Source organism: Cynoglossus semilaevis, chromosome 14, assembly GCF_000523025.1.
Source record: "Cynoglossus semilaevis isolate Cse_v1.0 chromosome 14, Cse_v1.0, whole genome shotgun sequence".
NCBI classification, from domain to species: domain Eukaryota; kingdom Metazoa; phylum Chordata; class Actinopteri; order Pleuronectiformes; family Cynoglossidae; genus Cynoglossus; species Cynoglossus semilaevis.
Genome location: NC_024320.1, coordinates 27,661,014 through 27,678,385, shown reverse-complemented (window position 1 = coordinate 27,678,385; position 17,372 = coordinate 27,661,014). Strand labels below are relative to the sequence as shown.

The 17,372-nt window shown below is 39.8% G+C and overlaps 1 protein-coding gene across 2 annotated transcripts in view; it reads right to left on the bottom strand.

Moving 5' to 3' along the window:
• The window catches only part of itga1 (integrin, alpha 1), a 55,545-nt gene that overhangs the window by 10,487 nt on the left and 27,686 nt on the right, over positions 1-17,372 (bottom strand). The window contains exons 5-18 of one of the 2 annotated variants that reach the window (XM_017039056.2): positions 16,089-16,177; positions 14,203-14,317; positions 12,965-13,092; positions 12,002-12,150; positions 10,642-10,792; positions 9,494-9,668; positions 8,985-9,058; positions 6,799-6,946; positions 5,570-5,715; positions 5,329-5,469; positions 4,385-4,636; positions 4,159-4,289; positions 2,344-2,519; positions 2,076-2,218 (exon numbers count right to left, since the gene is read on the bottom strand). In XM_017039056.2, coding sequence (XP_016894545.1) covers positions 2,076-2,218; positions 2,344-2,519; positions 4,159-4,289; positions 4,385-4,636; positions 5,329-5,469; positions 5,570-5,715; positions 6,799-6,946; positions 8,985-9,058; positions 9,494-9,668; positions 10,642-10,792; positions 12,002-12,150; positions 12,965-13,092; positions 14,203-14,317; positions 16,089-16,177 — 2,018 coding nt within the window. Of the gene's footprint in view, positions 1-2,075; positions 2,219-2,343; positions 2,520-4,158; positions 4,290-4,384; positions 4,637-5,328; positions 5,470-5,569; positions 5,716-6,798; positions 6,947-8,984; positions 9,059-9,493; positions 9,669-10,641; positions 10,793-12,001; positions 12,151-12,964; positions 13,095-14,202; positions 14,318-16,088; positions 16,178-17,372 lie in introns of those variants that run through there. The other variant, XM_025062275.1, reaches the window with a different exon arrangement.

Here is a 17,372-nt window from a genome sequence, read left to right as displayed (position 1 = left end):
AAAAAAAAGCTCAAAAAAGCACAAGATATTTTTTTACTTAACCGAAAATATGTATCACGTGGTGAAATATAGCTGAGGTGGATAAAACAAAGACTAAAGGCCTCGGGGTCCGTACTCTAAAATATCAGGAAGTTACATCAATTACTGTGACTCATCCTTCTAACAGCTGCCTGGGTATTGTAAGTGCATAACAAACAGTGGATTGCCTTTGAGCAACGGACACATCCAGCAGAATAAGTGAAAAAAGCTGGGCGTGTGCCCGCCCTCCTCATTTTATTACATGGAGACACCATTTGAAAAAAGAACTGCTTCACATTCCAGTCTGGCTTGTATTGTGAGCTGCTGCTGCTGCACACTGTAAGGCATAAATATGACTCCTTCTGAGCCGGTGCCAAATTCTGATTGAACCCAAAAGGCTCCTGGGAGAGAGGCAAACACGAGGCTTCGCTCTGGTTGTGAAGTACACGCTGTACACACTGTACCTGTTGGTTCAAACAAGTCCAAGAGCCACATATGCTACGTAAGAATTCAGAGCGCTGCTCTGTGGCCAGGATGCAGCAATGTGGGCTATTGATGTTTCACTTCCATTAGGCTGAGCCAGTGGATTTCATTCAAGTTTCATTCATGTTTGTGCATCATACTGTATGAAGGAGATGGTGAGGTTGGAAAAGTTCTAAGACAGTGTTTCCATCACAAAACTCTGGAGGATGTCTGTCAGACCAGGTCACAATCTGATTCTTTACACCGTCTAAAGAATCATGTTCATGTTCTAAGCTTCAGGTTTTAGATAAAGTACTGAGTAATATCCAAACCTGATGCATAAATTCAATATATTTTTACCAGCGAGTAAACCAGCGTGTATATATATGTATATATATATACATATATGTATATATACCCAAAATATATGTTTATATATATATAATTTTATTACATTTTTACATTAGGTTTGGAACATAATTCTATATATACGCATATATATGTGTATAAATATATATATATATATATATACATATATATGTATATATGTATGTATATATATATACATATATATATACATATATGTACATATATATGTATATATATGTATATATGTATGTATATATGTATATATATATATATATATATATATATACACACATATATATGCGTATATATAGAATTATGTTCCAAACCTAATGTAAAAATGTAATAAAATTATATATATATAAACATATATTTTGTGTAATTAAATACATATATACATATATATATTATTTAAATCACCTTTTTTTTTTATTATGTTCCAAATGAGTTAACCACATGACTTGTTGAGGACTGTGTCTCCTTTGGTTCACTTCCTTCAGTTCTCTGAAAAATGCTCTGGTTTAGCTCTGCCTCAGTCTGTGACTTCAGTCTGGCACTTGTTCACTGATCCCTGATGGCCTCTAGCCTGGCACACACACACACACACACACACCATAACAGCTGTTTTCACTGATTAGTTCCTCTGCTTCTCGACTATTGGAAAAATCCTTAGCAGCAGCGAAGGTAGAGTAAATATTTCATACACACGTCTTTCAGTGTCATACTGAATGAGACAGGTGTATGTTGAACTCTAAAAGACTGTGTAAAGTCAAGAAGAGTAAATGTAAAGAGTGTTTAAGTTACACAAAGGCCCTTCTTTTTATTTAAATCTTCGAAAGATTAGAAATTGTTAAAAAACATTTCATTTCTCTTTTAGCCTCTTTCTTTTATCTTGAGTTTCACTGGCGTTTTTCACCCTCTCCTCCTCTCAGTGTCTGCAGATAGTCTATCACTCGGAGCAGCAGCGGGCTGGACTCGGCTCGCTTTGATCAAAACGCGTCTGTTTTATGTTAGGACCAGAATCACCACACCAGGAACATCTGTGACAAAAACTAGAATTCAAGCTGCACGGACGTACGTCAAGAACTCTATAAAAACTACAAAGATATTCAGGCTACTCTCTGTACAGTAGTAGGTCTAAAAATGAGCCATAAAGTTTAGGGGTCGCTCTCTTTCAGTTTAGCGACCCCTAACTGGTACCATGTGCACGTGAAGATCAGAGCACTTGCCGACATTATGAAGGTCTCCTGGATGCACTTTCTCTCTCTTTCTTTGATGGTGAAGTTCTTGGTAATCCTGCGATCATCTGAGTTCATAAACGATGCCCTGGCTTTGGCACGCAGAGCATCCAGGTTCAGGTCGTAGTGGATCACTGGAAAACATCAAATGTTACATGAAAAGCAGGTGAGTGATTCAGAAGAAGAAGAAGAAGCGGCGTCAGATAAACACGGACCGAAATTCGCACCACAGCTTCACACAGAGCCAACGGTGTCTCACCTGTGTCAGAGTCGTCGTTGGCTTTGTCAGATTTGATGCTGTAGACGAAGCACACCTCGGCCTTCACACACACAGATTTCCGTCCGCCGTGCTCACACTGGTACTGAGACTGCTGCAGGTTTATTTTAACAGGGTCAAAGGTCATGTTGGCGTGAAGTTCTGCGACGTCTCTGGACCTGAAGTTAATGAGCAAAGACAGAACAGATTCTTTCAAACTTGATTTAATTTTGTAGTTAATATAAACCAAGTGTAAAACCTGGGCATGTTTAGTCGAACACAACCCTGATCTGCTCCCAGGAATTGAAGAAAGACACAGTGAAAGATCTTCTTCAACAGCTCTGATTCTCTTCCTCTTTTTTTTCAGTTTTTATAGCCATCTACTGCCACCTAGTGGAAGACTATTTCATTTGTCTATCCATCACTATTGTACTGAGAAAAGACAAATTATTTGCAGTAAATGGATCATTGTTTTCTGACCAAATGAGTAAAATTGGATCATTTTCCCACAGTGCACCTGATGATACCAGTATACAGTGTATTGTGAACAGTAGCAGAGTGTTAGGACATTCAAAACACAACCTCCTTTATTAGGAAGTACATATGTGGCTTGACCTTGACCTTGACCTTTCCATTGACATGATGCCGATTCATTCACTGCTTGTTCTACACTAATACCTGATCTCGACAAACAATGATGGGAGTATACGCTGCATTTGAGTATTTGCACACTTTACACAATTTGTAAAATCAAAATATGCAGCTTTTGTTCCTGATAAATGTCAACTGCAGAATTACAGATTTTTTTTTTGCGTTTTTGTGGAAGTGTCACTTCTGTCATTAATCATATTGTTATTCATGACTAATATAATCTCAGCAGAACTACTTCTGCGTCTAACACTAATGATAACGTTCTTCCTTCAACTGTACCGTTTGACTTAGACAAATGTGTTTTGTTTACAAACAAAACTGACTTAACTTGACTTGTAACTTTGTTACTTTTTAAGTTTGGGTTTGAGGTGATCCCACTGCTTTACGATAAGCACATAATGTTCCTGTTTCCTTACGACATGCGCTGCCTCATGACTCCTCATGGCTTCATCTGATTTGTCACCCCTGGGTGGCAGCCTGTACTGACTCTGGATCTCATTTGAAACAGGTCGAAAAAGAATCAACCCCACGTGTTTCTCCGACAGCAGGCGCACAATGTCATGAGTCACAGACCTGTTTTATAATGTGTCGTTTTAAGTTTTAGTGCCGTGTGTAGACAGCAAATGACAAAAAGCGAGTAAAGGCCAAGTGCCTTTATTCACTTTCCTTAGGGAAGGAACAAGGAACGGATGCACAGGGAGCATAAAAACCGGCCCCCACCTTTCCTTTCCTTTCCTTTCCACCCAACCGTCGCATTTCAGCCCAGGCAGAACCGTAGCCTGCTGCCAAATCCTATTTAAACTCTGGGCCACATGGGAGATGGAGTTTTCACACAGCCCAGTTGAGCCTCAGCCAGAAGAAACTGTGGGAGAGGGTCTGCCCTGGAAGGGAAGCCATGAAGTATTTGGGGGTTGAAGTCTGTGGGCAGGACTCCAGCAGAGAAGTACGAAGCCGGGGGTTTTAACAGAGAGATCATTAGGAAGTTGTTAGTCTCAAGCCTACAAGCCCAGTGGGACACACACAGCTGTCCAAACCCATATAAGACAATGCAAAGCAGACATGTAAGATGATGACTCTGGGCTATAAGCACCGCTGCCCCTAATGGCTGAAGTGGAATGTGTAGTTTAAGGAGTGACTGTTTATATCTGAGGATGGGCCACATCTCACCAGAACAGAGACGCCCCCCCCAGACCTCCTATGGTCACGTCGGTGATTCCATCCCCATTCAGATCCATGACTCCATGTATGGACTGACCGAAGAACTTCACCTTTTTACCATCACCGCCTGCAGGGATTCGCTGAGGGCACGGACAGGGAAGCAGAGAGAGAGAGAGAATTTCAGCTGAATTCATTCAAGTCTCAAAAAGTGTCAAAAAAACCCAACTGCTCCCACCTGCACAAACTTCTCCTTCAGGGACGTCTTATCTCCGTGATAGATGTAGACGGCTCCGCGGTGGTCGTTCTCCAGTGGTGCACCGATGGCCACGTCATTGAACCCGTCCAGGTTGAGATCTGACACCGCTGCGATAGCGGTACCAAACCGGGCTCCACATGGTTCATTTTTATTAGTGCAGGTGGCTGAATGGGAAGTGCAGCAGGACTGGTTGATGGGCTTTAAAGTGAACTCATGTTTAAAGTGGCCACCCTGGTAATGAGGCAAGAGAAGAAAAACACCAGAGCACAGGGTGAGGACGTCACTCTGCAGCACCTCAGTCCACAGATGGTCACTGCTGATTGGTTAATAACACTAATACTTAACAAGTAAGGACTTTATGAGGGAATTAATTCATGTTTCTAACTGTTTGCCAGTCATTTTTATAGGCCAGGCGTTGTTTAATTAGCAAATATGACAAACGACACACTGACACACTGTGTTCAGCAGCAGCAGCAGCAGCAGCAGCAGTAGTCCTTAAACTAATTGAGTCAAAAAGTTCTGAGACGAATCTGATCTTTTAAAGGTGTCTGATTTTAATAACTAAATTTTTCAGACACATTTCTCTGGGTCTGAACTGTGTTAGGTTTTATTGATCGGGTCAACAAACAAATTAAATAATGTAAACTCTATGTGTTAAACTCTTGCCTTATAATATAGTCATGTAAACCTTCAAACTTTTAACCAAAATGAATTAAAAAAAAACTTTGTTAAAAAATATTAAACCAATGAGCTACGTAGATCCTCTGGTGTTTACTTTTTCCAAAACCAAAAGAACATTAAAAAAACCTAAAATAAACACCACAGAGGGACTGATAAAATTCACGTGAAGAACTTTTAAATGCCCCCCCCCCCCATTATACTACACATATAACAGTATTCAGAAGTACATATCTGTGTCTGACCTCAGCTCTATAAACATAGACCTGTCCCTGCTCATCTCTCTCTGAGCCCATGTACATGGGAGCTCCGACCAGGAGGAGGTCGGTGTAGGAGTCGCCGTCTACGTCCACGGTCTGCAGCACACTGCCAAAGTAGGAGCCGATCTGCAGAATGAGATCAGAGCAAACGACCAGAGTTGCTGCTTTAACACAGTTCCCAACTGTGTTATAAAATAATTCACTCAATGTTCTGAACTAATCTCACCTGCTCTCCTTTTATTATCTGTGTCACCACAATGTTGTTGGCTTTGTTCAGGCGATAGATAACGACTCGACCTGTGTGGTTGTATCGCGGGGCACCGCCGATGTACAGGACTCCGTCAGGGGTGGATGCTGACTGAACGTCATAACCTTAAGATGGCGTTAACACGGAAAATACAGAAGTCAAAACTAAATTCTGTCAATCGTGTTTGTGTCTAATGACATCATTACAAACAATTGCTATTTTTAAAAGACTTATTTTTGTTTTGTTGTTTATGGGAAACGTGTGGATGAATCAACAGGAAGCTGGCAGGAAGTCACATGCTGCTGTCACAGTCACACACCAGACATTTGCATTAAGACACACACACTGCAATCAGGACCATTAGGAACGATCGTATGCCAACAGTTTACAGTACATGGGCCTGGAGCTAGCAGCGCGGCAACAAATGACATGTTGATTAAATAACTTGACATCAGGATGCTCTGTGAGCCATAAAAGGCATCAGGACAGAGAGAAGAGTCTGTGTTTATATTATTGATATGACATCTGCTGCTCACTGTTTACAAATGACATATCTGGATCCTTCAACAGAGACTAACTTTGTCCCGCAGCTGTTAAATGTTGCTTGTACTCCCTGCGTTCAGTCTTCAGACACTGCAGAAGCATTTGTTTCAGTTTTGTAGAGAAGTAGCACTGATCTGGAATGAGGCTTGATCACGGATCGCTGTTTATAATGTCAACTTTTACAGCTGCTGCCCTTTGCTTTTATCGTTCGGTGATTCGAGTGATGATGTAAGAGGAAATGAGCTAAATAATCTGACATCCTGATGACAGATGGGAAACGCTGGAACTATTAAGACGTCCATTCGTCAACAAAGGGCCTTTGAGCTTGGATAAAAAAGTCAACATGCCATAATATTACAAATAAATTGTTATAATAATTAATATTATTAACAATAATAATATTGAAGCTAAATCGTAAGCAGACAGAGCAGAGAGTCCTAGGTTCGATTCCCAGAGGAACCACATGCTTGATAATGTTAATCCTCCTCTGTAAGTCGCTTTGGATAAAAGTATGTAAAAAAGTAAAGTATGTATAAATGTAGTAGTAGTACTAGTAGTAGTATTAGCCTAAATGTATAAATGTAGTAGTAGTAGTACTAGTAGTAGTAGTAGTAGTACTACTACTAGTAGTATTAGTGGTAGTAATAGTAATAATATCAACTCACCTAGATATCCAGCCAGCCTTTCATATCCAGCTTCAGTCTTCGGGTCATAAAACTGGTTATTCTCTGGAACAATAGTTTCTTTCCCAGTATACATCACCACCGTGCCGTTCCAATCATACGCACCCACAGCCCCCAGTATGACACCATCCTGCAGGAGACACCACATCAGATTTATATTAAGACAATCTATCAGTGATCAGTGAGAAGCAATGATGGAAACAGAAAAGGTATGACGAAAGTTTTACTTAATCTCTTCTCAATTCTTAAACAGTTCCAGAAGGAATCAAGTGATTCTTCTGGAACAAGTCACTTCCCTCAGTCACACGGTGAACAAACTTCACTTAATCATAGTGTGAGCTGAAATAACAGCCTTCAGCTTTGGGACACACTTCACTCACTGTGATGAAAACACTCACTGTCTGTAACCATGGGTTTTATTTGTTTGCCGGTTCTTAGGCAAACCGATTTGCAGTTCAAAGAATACCAGGGTAAGTCTGAAAGTGTTGGAGACTGACTGGGAAATAAAAATCTCAACTTATAAAACTACAAAGCTATTCTTTACTTCTTCTCCGTTTAAGTTCAGCAATTAGGGTGAATTCCTGCTTTGTGGAATTCTGGGGGATGTTTTTTTTTTTTTTTTTTACACCAAGTCCCGGTGCTTTTTGCCTCTAAGGAATAAGAGTGAGATCCTTTCAAATGTTCTTCCAGGTTTGAGAAGTAAGAAAAATGTAAAATTATAATTATATACTAATAAAATTATAATCTATTCTAATTTTTTTTTTTCAGGTTTTCCGTCAAGTCTTGGTTCAAAGTTGACACTAATCCTGATTCAGAAACATAAAACGTGGGTGGGTCAGTAGGTACTTCATTGATTGTATATTAGGCTCATGAAACAGGTTCCTGGATTTATTCAAGGTCTCTGGTGTTTTTGGTAGTACTCCACCATAAAGCTATGCTAGCAGAAGCTAGCTGAAAAGCACAACATTTACGCCAAAAAACAGTTTAAAACCCTGAGCCAAAATGGACTTATTTGGCAAACGATTGTAATATGTGACAAACTTTTCACCTCCCGCAGCAAAATTGGTAAAAACGTGGCACAAGAAGACGGCTACACGCTAACAATACGCTATATGCTAGATAAGTGGTTTTAGAAACAAATGACAGATGACTAAAGTGCAGCAAGACTAGCACAAGAGAAACAAATAAAAGATGTTTTTTAAGACATTTATGGTTGTGTGGCAGCTATAACATTTTGTTGCCATTATTAGCTTATATTAATTATTTTTTGTTTTTTGTATACTACTAACAGTAGTATGCTGTTACCCATCCTGAAATGTACATGTATCATATTTTCCCCTTTAAGATTCTGTTCAGTCCAAGTGAACATTTCCACAAAAGGTAAAAATCTTTTTTTTTCATAGCCTTTCCTAAAATATACGAGCAGACATAACTCCTACACCCGCTGGTGTCATCAGCGAGAAATCATAAATATTTGTAAGGTTCAGTGGCATTTTTTTAAACAGGAAACAGAGTTATGTGTAAGGAAGGGGAGGGGTCACACAGGACATGACACGGAGCGTAATTTAAAAGGCATCGAGTGCTTCTCTTCCTCCAGTGTCTGCTTCTACAGTAGACCATGATTGTTCACATTCATTCAGTGTGAGCTGGTGGAGACGATGGAGTCACAGACACGGGGGCTAAAGGTGAAGAAGGTGAGTCAGGAGCAGGAACAGGACATGTTTGTCTTTGAGTAAACAGAGAAAATGTCCAATGAGTGAAAACTGGAGATGTGTCAAAGGTTTAAAAGACGTTGAATGAACTCGAGTCACAGACTTGGGTGATTTTGTTTTTGTCTAAAGCTCGTCTTGGTGATGCCTTCCTCCCTTTATTTTACTTCTTGGACAATAAGACACAATGTACAAGACGTTTTGTGAGTTTGTGTTGGACCTTCACCAGACTGCAGTGGACCAGGGTGTAGCAGAGATAAGGCTGCTGAGTTGTGTCTGGATTACTTCATTATGTCGGGGAAACACGTGCAGGAAGCCACATAAAGCTAATAGTTCCCTCTAAGCTGAAGGACATTTTGAATGAACCTTCCTGTGAACTACAGAACAGTAAGAGCGAAACCATTTTATGTTACATGATGACTGTCGTGTTGGGCTAACATTCGTTAGCTTTAGACTGACCTTGGACGTATGAGCACTGAACCCAGTTTGGGACATCTCCATCTCAAAGGAGGTCGTGAAGTTGCCCTTGGTGGCTGAAGAAGAAAAAGATGAAATAGGAAAAACAGATGAAAATGTGTTTCAGATCATCAGGTGTACCAGGGGAAATGATCCAATTCCACACAAAAAACTATTATATTGTTTACTGCAAAATGTTGTCTTTGTTTGTCAGTGCGACAGAAACAGGCAGAACAATTAAATACTTTTTCACTATGACAGCAGATGGATATGAAAAATGAGAGAGACACAGCTGTTGAAGAAGATCACTGTGTGTATCTTTCTTCAATTCCTGCCGGTATATCAGGGCAGTGTTCAGCTAAATAGGCCCAGGCTAAATACTACACGTTATTACATGAACATTTCAGGGCCAGGAACAGATACTGCATCTTTACTATGAAGTTGTGGGTTTTTTGTGTGTTGCTTCTTTCTCTCAGCCTAATGCAGTGAACAAAGAAGAACTGATGTCTTACCTTCCAGGGCAAAAATCTTGCTGCCCAGAGCGTCAACAATAGTCAACAAGGCCACTTCATCAGACACGTTGAAGAAGTGATCCTTCAAAGGTGGACTGGAGATCGACTCGATCTCCTTGATGAACTTCTGCACCTCATCAGCACTTTTGTTCTGACGGTTGTAGTCTCCCAAAACCTGGAATTACAGAGGACCATCTTAACAACGTCAGTGGTTCAATGTTTACGTCTGAGAGTTGGAGGACTGTTTGTTTCTCTGCTGTAATTAACGGCGTTCAGATACAGAGATATAACTGGTAGTTTGGAACAATGAAGTCAGACATCCCAACTTTCAGGAAGGTACGGTCCACCCTTCCAGTTGACAGAAATAGAACATGGTCAACTAGGTGTCGAACAGTGGCGTATCATCCTACAACTCTTCAGATTCAGATTCAGATTCAGAAATACTTTATTTGTCCCCGAGGGGCAATTCAACGTACAGCTGAGCAGCATGATAGTGCAAAAAAAGAGGTATCCAATTGAATACACAGGTAAGGAAGTTAAAATAAACCAATCAAAACAAAGAAAAAAAAGCAAGCAAAAGAGAGCAAACTAGAGTAAAAGATAATAAAAGGAAGAGCCGTAGAATAAGTTAAGGGAACAATAGTGAACATAGTTCCGGTTTGTAAATGAGGCTATATACACAGTATATACTTATGAGTAGTGCCTCAGTACTAGAGTAAAGTGATTGAGTGGGATAAGGTGCAATTTAAGTATCAGTACTTGACGGATAGAAATGTAACCGCTATAGAGTTAGGTTATCACGTAGAGGTAGCTATGACATTCAAGTTTAGGCAGAGATGTTCAATAAACAGTGAGATTCTAGTATGACATTACATTAACATGGTGTTCAGCTATTAAGTAGAGGTAACAGTGGTATTCAAGTAAAATCAATATCAACAGTGGTATTCAACTGTTCAACTCTAAGATGTTAAAACTGGGAAAGGACATCGGCCTGGACCATGAATACAGTCTGTTACCATGTGACTAGATGTCGTACAACTATCAATCTTAAAATGGATACATTATGCCAATTTTATGTAAATTAACATGGTTCCCTGTCGTCTGAATAAAAATGTTAGTGTCCGTGCAGTTGAAGAGACGACACTTACAGCAATGCCAAACCTCTCGATGCCGTCGTCATCGCAGTCCTTCATGACACTGTCCAGATTGTGAAAGTCATGTGACTCACCGTCAGTGACTATCACCATGACCTTCTTCACCCCAGGTCGTGCACCACGCTCAGGCATGAAGGCTTCTTTCCTACACGGGTGGAAACTACTGTTAAGGCCACAGAGTCTCATTTATTACACACAGGACACTTCCCTAAATGAGATGTAACATTGTAACAAATTTGTTCAGAAGATTTAGTTCAACTAAACTCTGGCTGATTTGAAATGTTTTCCTCCGAAATGTTTCGCTCACACGCAGCTACACGGTGAAACTGTTCATTTACTCCTCAGTTCTCACTGGTCTCGGTTTATCCGTCTGATTGAATAAATTAGTTTCCACATACAAATTGTTAAGACATGTTTGGCTCATTTCTTCCTCCTTATCAGGTTCTATTTTTACTGCCTTCAGCTCATTTAGGGTCTAAATGTAATGTGTTCCAGCCACAGTCTAACACTGTTAGAGGTCACAGGGTTTAACTTTGCATCGGCAAATCACAGTGGCAAAGTCAAAAGGTTAATTATGACAATAACAAAGCTATTTCTCTACGTATCTTCATGTTGGTCCTCACACTTTTAAAAGTTTCCATCAGAGAATACGCTTAAAATATTCTTCAGTTTTAAGAAAAAAAAAATGAATAGGAAACAGCTGACAGTGATTTAATGGTAAAAAGTCTGAACATGTTTTAATTATTAAAAACTGACATCTTTTTAAATGTCTTACTTTTTAACTTACTTTCTTACTTTTTACTTAGCCCAAACATATAGTTTTGTTTTTCTAGTGGTGCTCATAAAAAAGAAAGAACTAAGGACAAAAATAAAATAGTTAATGTGTGGCCTTTAATATAAATTAAAAATAAAAACCTGAAGCTAATCGAGCTGTGTGCACTACCCACCTTCTGACACCAGGGCCCATAGACAAAATGAGCAATTTTAGGTAATGGGTTTTTGAGCAACAGCTGCATAATGAATACATTCAGACGTGTAATTTTGTGACTGCAGTGTTTTATACTTTTGTTTGGATTTACTGAATTGACACACACTAAATTTAGCAGCAGTGTATCAGCAACCGCTGGAGCTGAAATTGTAGGGGTTTTGATGCTAAAACTTACTTTTTAATTAAATACCCAAGAGGGCAGAGGTGTGTCTGGGTGTGTGTCTGGGTGTGTGTGTGTGTGTGTCTCATACAGAATCCATCTTTGTTCATACAGTTTTAAGATGATAATCTGAATTTAGTAAAAATCCCTGGTGATTTGACATAATCTACTAAAACCTACTAAAATCTGCCGCTGGTGTTTGGTACCTGGCAGTGTCAATGCCCTTGAAGGTCATGGTCTTGAACCCCGTCTGCTGAGGAAGGTCTTTGACAAACTCCAGCAGATCCAATGTGTTGTCAAACTGACTAAGGTTGACCCTGTGGGTCACAGTCTCACCGTAGGACACGATTCCCACCTGAAAGAATTCACACACAGACACCGACAGTCTTTACTGTAACGTTGACTGTACTCTTCATCAGTGTTCAGGTCCCTGCCCCTGTTCTCCTCCCAGACAGTCTGCTGATGATGATGATGATGATGATGATGATGATGATGATGATGCGGTCGGCTCTGGTGGCTTTAATATGAGACGACTCTCTCTAAACAGCAGGCAGAGAGCTTCAGCAGCCGTGGAAGATGTGACTTGTAACCACTTGGCAACAGAGGGAGAAGAGTTTTCCAGTGTTTCCCCACTGGAAAACTCCACGTGCTGCTGGTCAGATCGCTCAAACCAAGATTCAAAACATAGAAAAGCAGCGGCTTTTTAAAGGGAGAGGCGACTAAAAATAAACTCAAGGTATGACTCAAAGGTTAAAACGACTTCAAGGACTAAGAGGATGACTGTCCATTAGGGCTGTATTTAAAGTCAGTTATAATGATGGCTGCTGTTTTTAAAGGGAGAATTCCATATTTAATGTCATTATTATGACATAAAAAATTAGAAGGAAGTCGATGAATAGAATATATTTTTATTTATCCCATTTTTTTAAAATACTTCAAGTGTAAGGCCCACACAGTGGAAGAGTGATTAATGCTCCTGTCTTACAGTCAGAATATCACTGGTTCAATTCCCCCATGTGTGTTTGGGTTTAGGCTCATTGTTTACTTGACATTGACCATAGGTGTGAATGTTTGCCTGTCCACATGTGGCGCTGTGGTAAACTCCACCCCACCCTCACCCAATGACTGAGTGGCAGTAGACAACATCTACTGGTCTTTAATTAACTGACCTGTGACAGTTTGGGGCCAATCACAATGTTCTCAATGAAACGCTGTAGAAAATCAATGATACTGTTCCAGGGGTAGATACTGTTGGATCCATCCAACACCATTACGATATCCAGCTCCTTCGCGCACACTCTGAAAAAAAAAAAAAAAAGACAGATTTCAGAGTTAACTTGAAAAAAAGCTTGAATCTTGGGTTTAACTTCCTCTTACACGAGTTAAAAGGTAAAATGATTCACACTCACATTCACACCTACAGTATGAGGAACCAAGATCCTTCATTAAATCTAAATCATTCAGAGAAAATCCAGACCTTATACTGACGCCATACCAAAAGGTGGAGCCATACAAAAATAAAAAAAATACAAATTGAATATCTGTTCCCCAGCTGTTGATGACGGTTCGACAGTAATGCATCCTTGTTGCACAACTTGGACAAGTAGATTATGTGCTCTGTCCCAAATCATTTTTGTAAACTGCATTTAATCTGGCTGAGGTTGATGAGCAGGAAAGAACGACCACAACCAGTGCAGCTACCACTTCCTGTCGTGCCAAGACCCACAGTAGTAACGACCCTTGATCAGACATATACAAAAAAAAAGTTTATCTTTGACTGAACACATTTAAATGTTCAGTCGTTTGTGTTGTTTTTACTAAAACCATTATTATAATTAAACATTCTGTGTAGGAATGTATTTACACATTCTTTACAGTAGGAGTCGACAGTATTTTTAAATTGTACGTAAACCTTCATATAAAACACAACTCATGTCTGACTAGACTCACATTATAATTCCAGACATTTCGTCATCGACCTCATGTCTGACTAGACTCACGTTATAATTCCAGACATTTCGTCATCGACAGAGAAACGTGAAATAGACATATTGAAATATTGACTGTTTAGCGAAGAGGCTAAACAAGATTGCTACATTGTTTCCTTCTGAGGACACAGAGTAGAGTCTCAGTGAACTGTGTCCTAACTTGGTCAAACGCAGCACAGCAGAAGGGCTGGGCGTCCACGGAGCGGTAGCGTCACAGACGAGTTTACATTGAGAAGAACGCTCTAATCTTCTCCTAGGGAGGGCGATGTTAATGCCAGGGTAGATGGGTGGTAGCTAACACTGTGTGATGAGATTATAATCTCTTATCTCGGACAAGCAGTCTGCGTGCAGTCGTAGTAACATCCTGAGAAACAAATTCCCTCCTCTCTCTTTCTCTTTCACTTTCCCTCTCTGCGTACCTTGCACCCCCGGTGCTACAGAGTTGAGGATCTGGAAGGAAGAGCTGACGTTAGCGCAGACTCCTGAGATGTACTGCTGATGGCCGCACATGTAGCCGTACTGAGGACCACAGGCCTGTGGAGACAGGACACACACACACATATACAAACAAACTGAGACAGTAAAATTTACAGGATATTAATAGTTCGGTTTCCACCAGTGTGAGGTCATGGATGAGAAGAGATGCAGCGCTGCTGAAGACAGAGACCGAGAGGAAAGAACGAGTCAACGTGAGGAGCAGCTGAGACTATTTTAAACCAGATTCACTGTTTGAAAAGGACCAGCGAAGAAAGAGTTCCTGTGTGGGTCTAGGGCTTTAAAATTGCCCTCAGTAAATGGAAAATTGAAAAAATATCGATTTAATCTTTTAGCCCCATTTCCCTACTTTCCCCAGATGAATTACATACTTAGTGTTTTACAGAAATGGGCAGGAACACTGCTGGAACACTTACAAAAACTATGTAAAAGCTTTGTGGGTTTTTATCACAGCATGAACTTTTACAAATGTATGCGTTTAGGAGTTATTAAGAATAATGTCAAGAAAAATAACATGGATATGGATTTACAGACATTCCTGTAGCTTTATGGCCATGAGAGTGTCTCATTTTAAATACATCTTGAACACTATTCACAACATTGTTCCTTCAGTTATTGTCAGCACAGTCATCAAACTCATTTCTCCTCTCAGGAGTTCAGCAGAAGAGACCTGAAGAACGGTGTCTGTTCACCTCTGACCACAGACGCCTTATCAGGCCTTTCTAACTGGTATAAAACATCGGAGAGTTCACCTCTGACCACAGAGGCCTCATCAGGCCTTTCTAACTGGTATAAAACACAAGGTACTTCTAAACCTTCAAGGACACATTTCAAGGATGTATTTCATTAAAGTCTGCATCATTATTGGAACCACCAAAGACTTTTTTTATGAATGTGAAGATGCATGCTCAGCCAAAAATATCAGTAATAAAGCTGTTGCTGAGATTGAAAAAAAAACACGATTACAAGATTAATTTATTCCATCCTGCACTTTGGTAAAACAAATTTTACAACAATAAGTATTTCATAAAAAAGAGTTAAACATGCGGCTAATGAATGAAGTGATTTGAGTCTGACACATTGTCCATCACAATGGCTGTTCTTGCACCACAATCACATGCTTGATGGTAAACCACACTTTAAACTACGGTATCTGTCACAGCACATACTGCTGTTCTTGCACCACAATCACATGCTTCTCAGCCGCTCCTGCCGCCTTCTCACAGCACTGTATTCCATGTAAAACAGTCTTCAAATAACACAAAACGTGCCTATAATTAGTCTTGTCACCATCACTATCTGTACCTAATTTTCTGCCAATCCATCTCGTACAGATTCATTTTAGTCTCGTACTAGAGTAACCAAAGAAAAGGCTGATTTCAGCCTCTGGGGAAATTCACCAGGACTGAGTTGTACATCAGCTGCATGCTAATCACATCACGTTGATTGCTACCAATGTCAGATGTTTTACATTAACGTTAAGGGGTTTGAAATTGCAGTGTAAACAATAGGGAAGAGCTAGTTTACCATCCATGTTAACCACATTAGACTGTGTCCACAGTTTCTGTTATTTACACACCCTGCTAATCTCATAGTCACGTACTAATATATTACACACCTAATTTACAGTATCCTGTTACATTCCCAGGACGTGAGCTCTCACTGTTAAACATGGAGGCTAATTCCGCCCCACTGTTTTCTTTCAGTGCAAAGGCCAAGAGAACAAGGGGGAAATATGTAAAGTTCAGACCTGCTTTTAAGTTCAGTATGGAAAATGTACATATAGGATGAAGAGCAACTTCCTCCTCACCAGGAATCCTCCGTTGGGATTGGTCACCAGTGTGGTTCCCATGGTCATATTGTCCTTCACTTCATGTAAGTTAGGGACCGTCGTGTTCTCTGAGAAAAAAAACAACAAAAACAGACGAATAAACAGAGTGAGACAAACTGGGAATACAATGAACAGCTGGACAAATTCCTTGTCTATTTTCCCACAGGAAGCAAGAAGCCCAGGCTCAATCCTCACTTCTGTCCAACAAAATGAAAACGTTTGCTTGGTTGACTTGGTTTAACTCCACACTAACTCAATTTACTACCCCTCAAATATCCCACACAGCCATAAACAGAGCCCACAGTGGAATGAACAACAGGTTTTTGCAGATAAATAACCCAGTTGTGAAAGAAAACCTGAGGAATGGGATCACTGAGCAACCGCAACATGTGGCTAAAATTAGCCTGTTATTGTAAACTATTGCTTCAGATTTGGAATTCCTTGGATGTCTTTGACTTTTTTTTTTTCCCCGCCCAAGTGATTCACATGGTGTCACAAATAAATTGAGATGAATCTGCAAGGTTGAACCACACTCCACAAATCCTCATGGGCTCATGTTGATGATGAAAACCATTTCTGATTTTTATCAGCAGCAGGTTACAATATCGGTACCACCCTCCCCCCCCAAAAAAAGAAAAAGATAAAAATGTTTAATAACTTTTTCTCTGCAAGGCTACAGATTCTAGCTCACTCTTTTTCATCAGGTCATTTCAGTTAAACGTGAAGAACAAAGGACTAATTGGACTAATGGTGACATTCTGTTGACCTCAAGAGTAAAAAGCTCTCTATTAATGAGCACATGATTGTTTTAGAACGTGGCTGAGATGAACCTCAGGAGCTGAACTGAACTGTGGCTTTGAAGAGCAGAATAGAGTCTTTGTTGTATCTGTGACTTCAACTAAATATCAGTGCAACTCGGGCAGATCACACAATCCTTCGATGTCTCACGAGTTAAAGAAGACCAATCGAATTCCATGTTGTAAATTGGCCTTTTGTACCTAATCGTGTGACGAGGGTTCAACAGTTGGATGAGCTAAGGGTCAAGTCATTGGTGGTGAAATATATATATATATATATATATATACACACACATATACATATATACATATATGTTTATATGTGTGTATATATATATTTTACCACCAATGACAATGGATGGAATATATGTATGTGTATATATATATATATATATATATATATATATAAATATATATATATATACATATATATATATATACACACATATATATGTATATATGTATA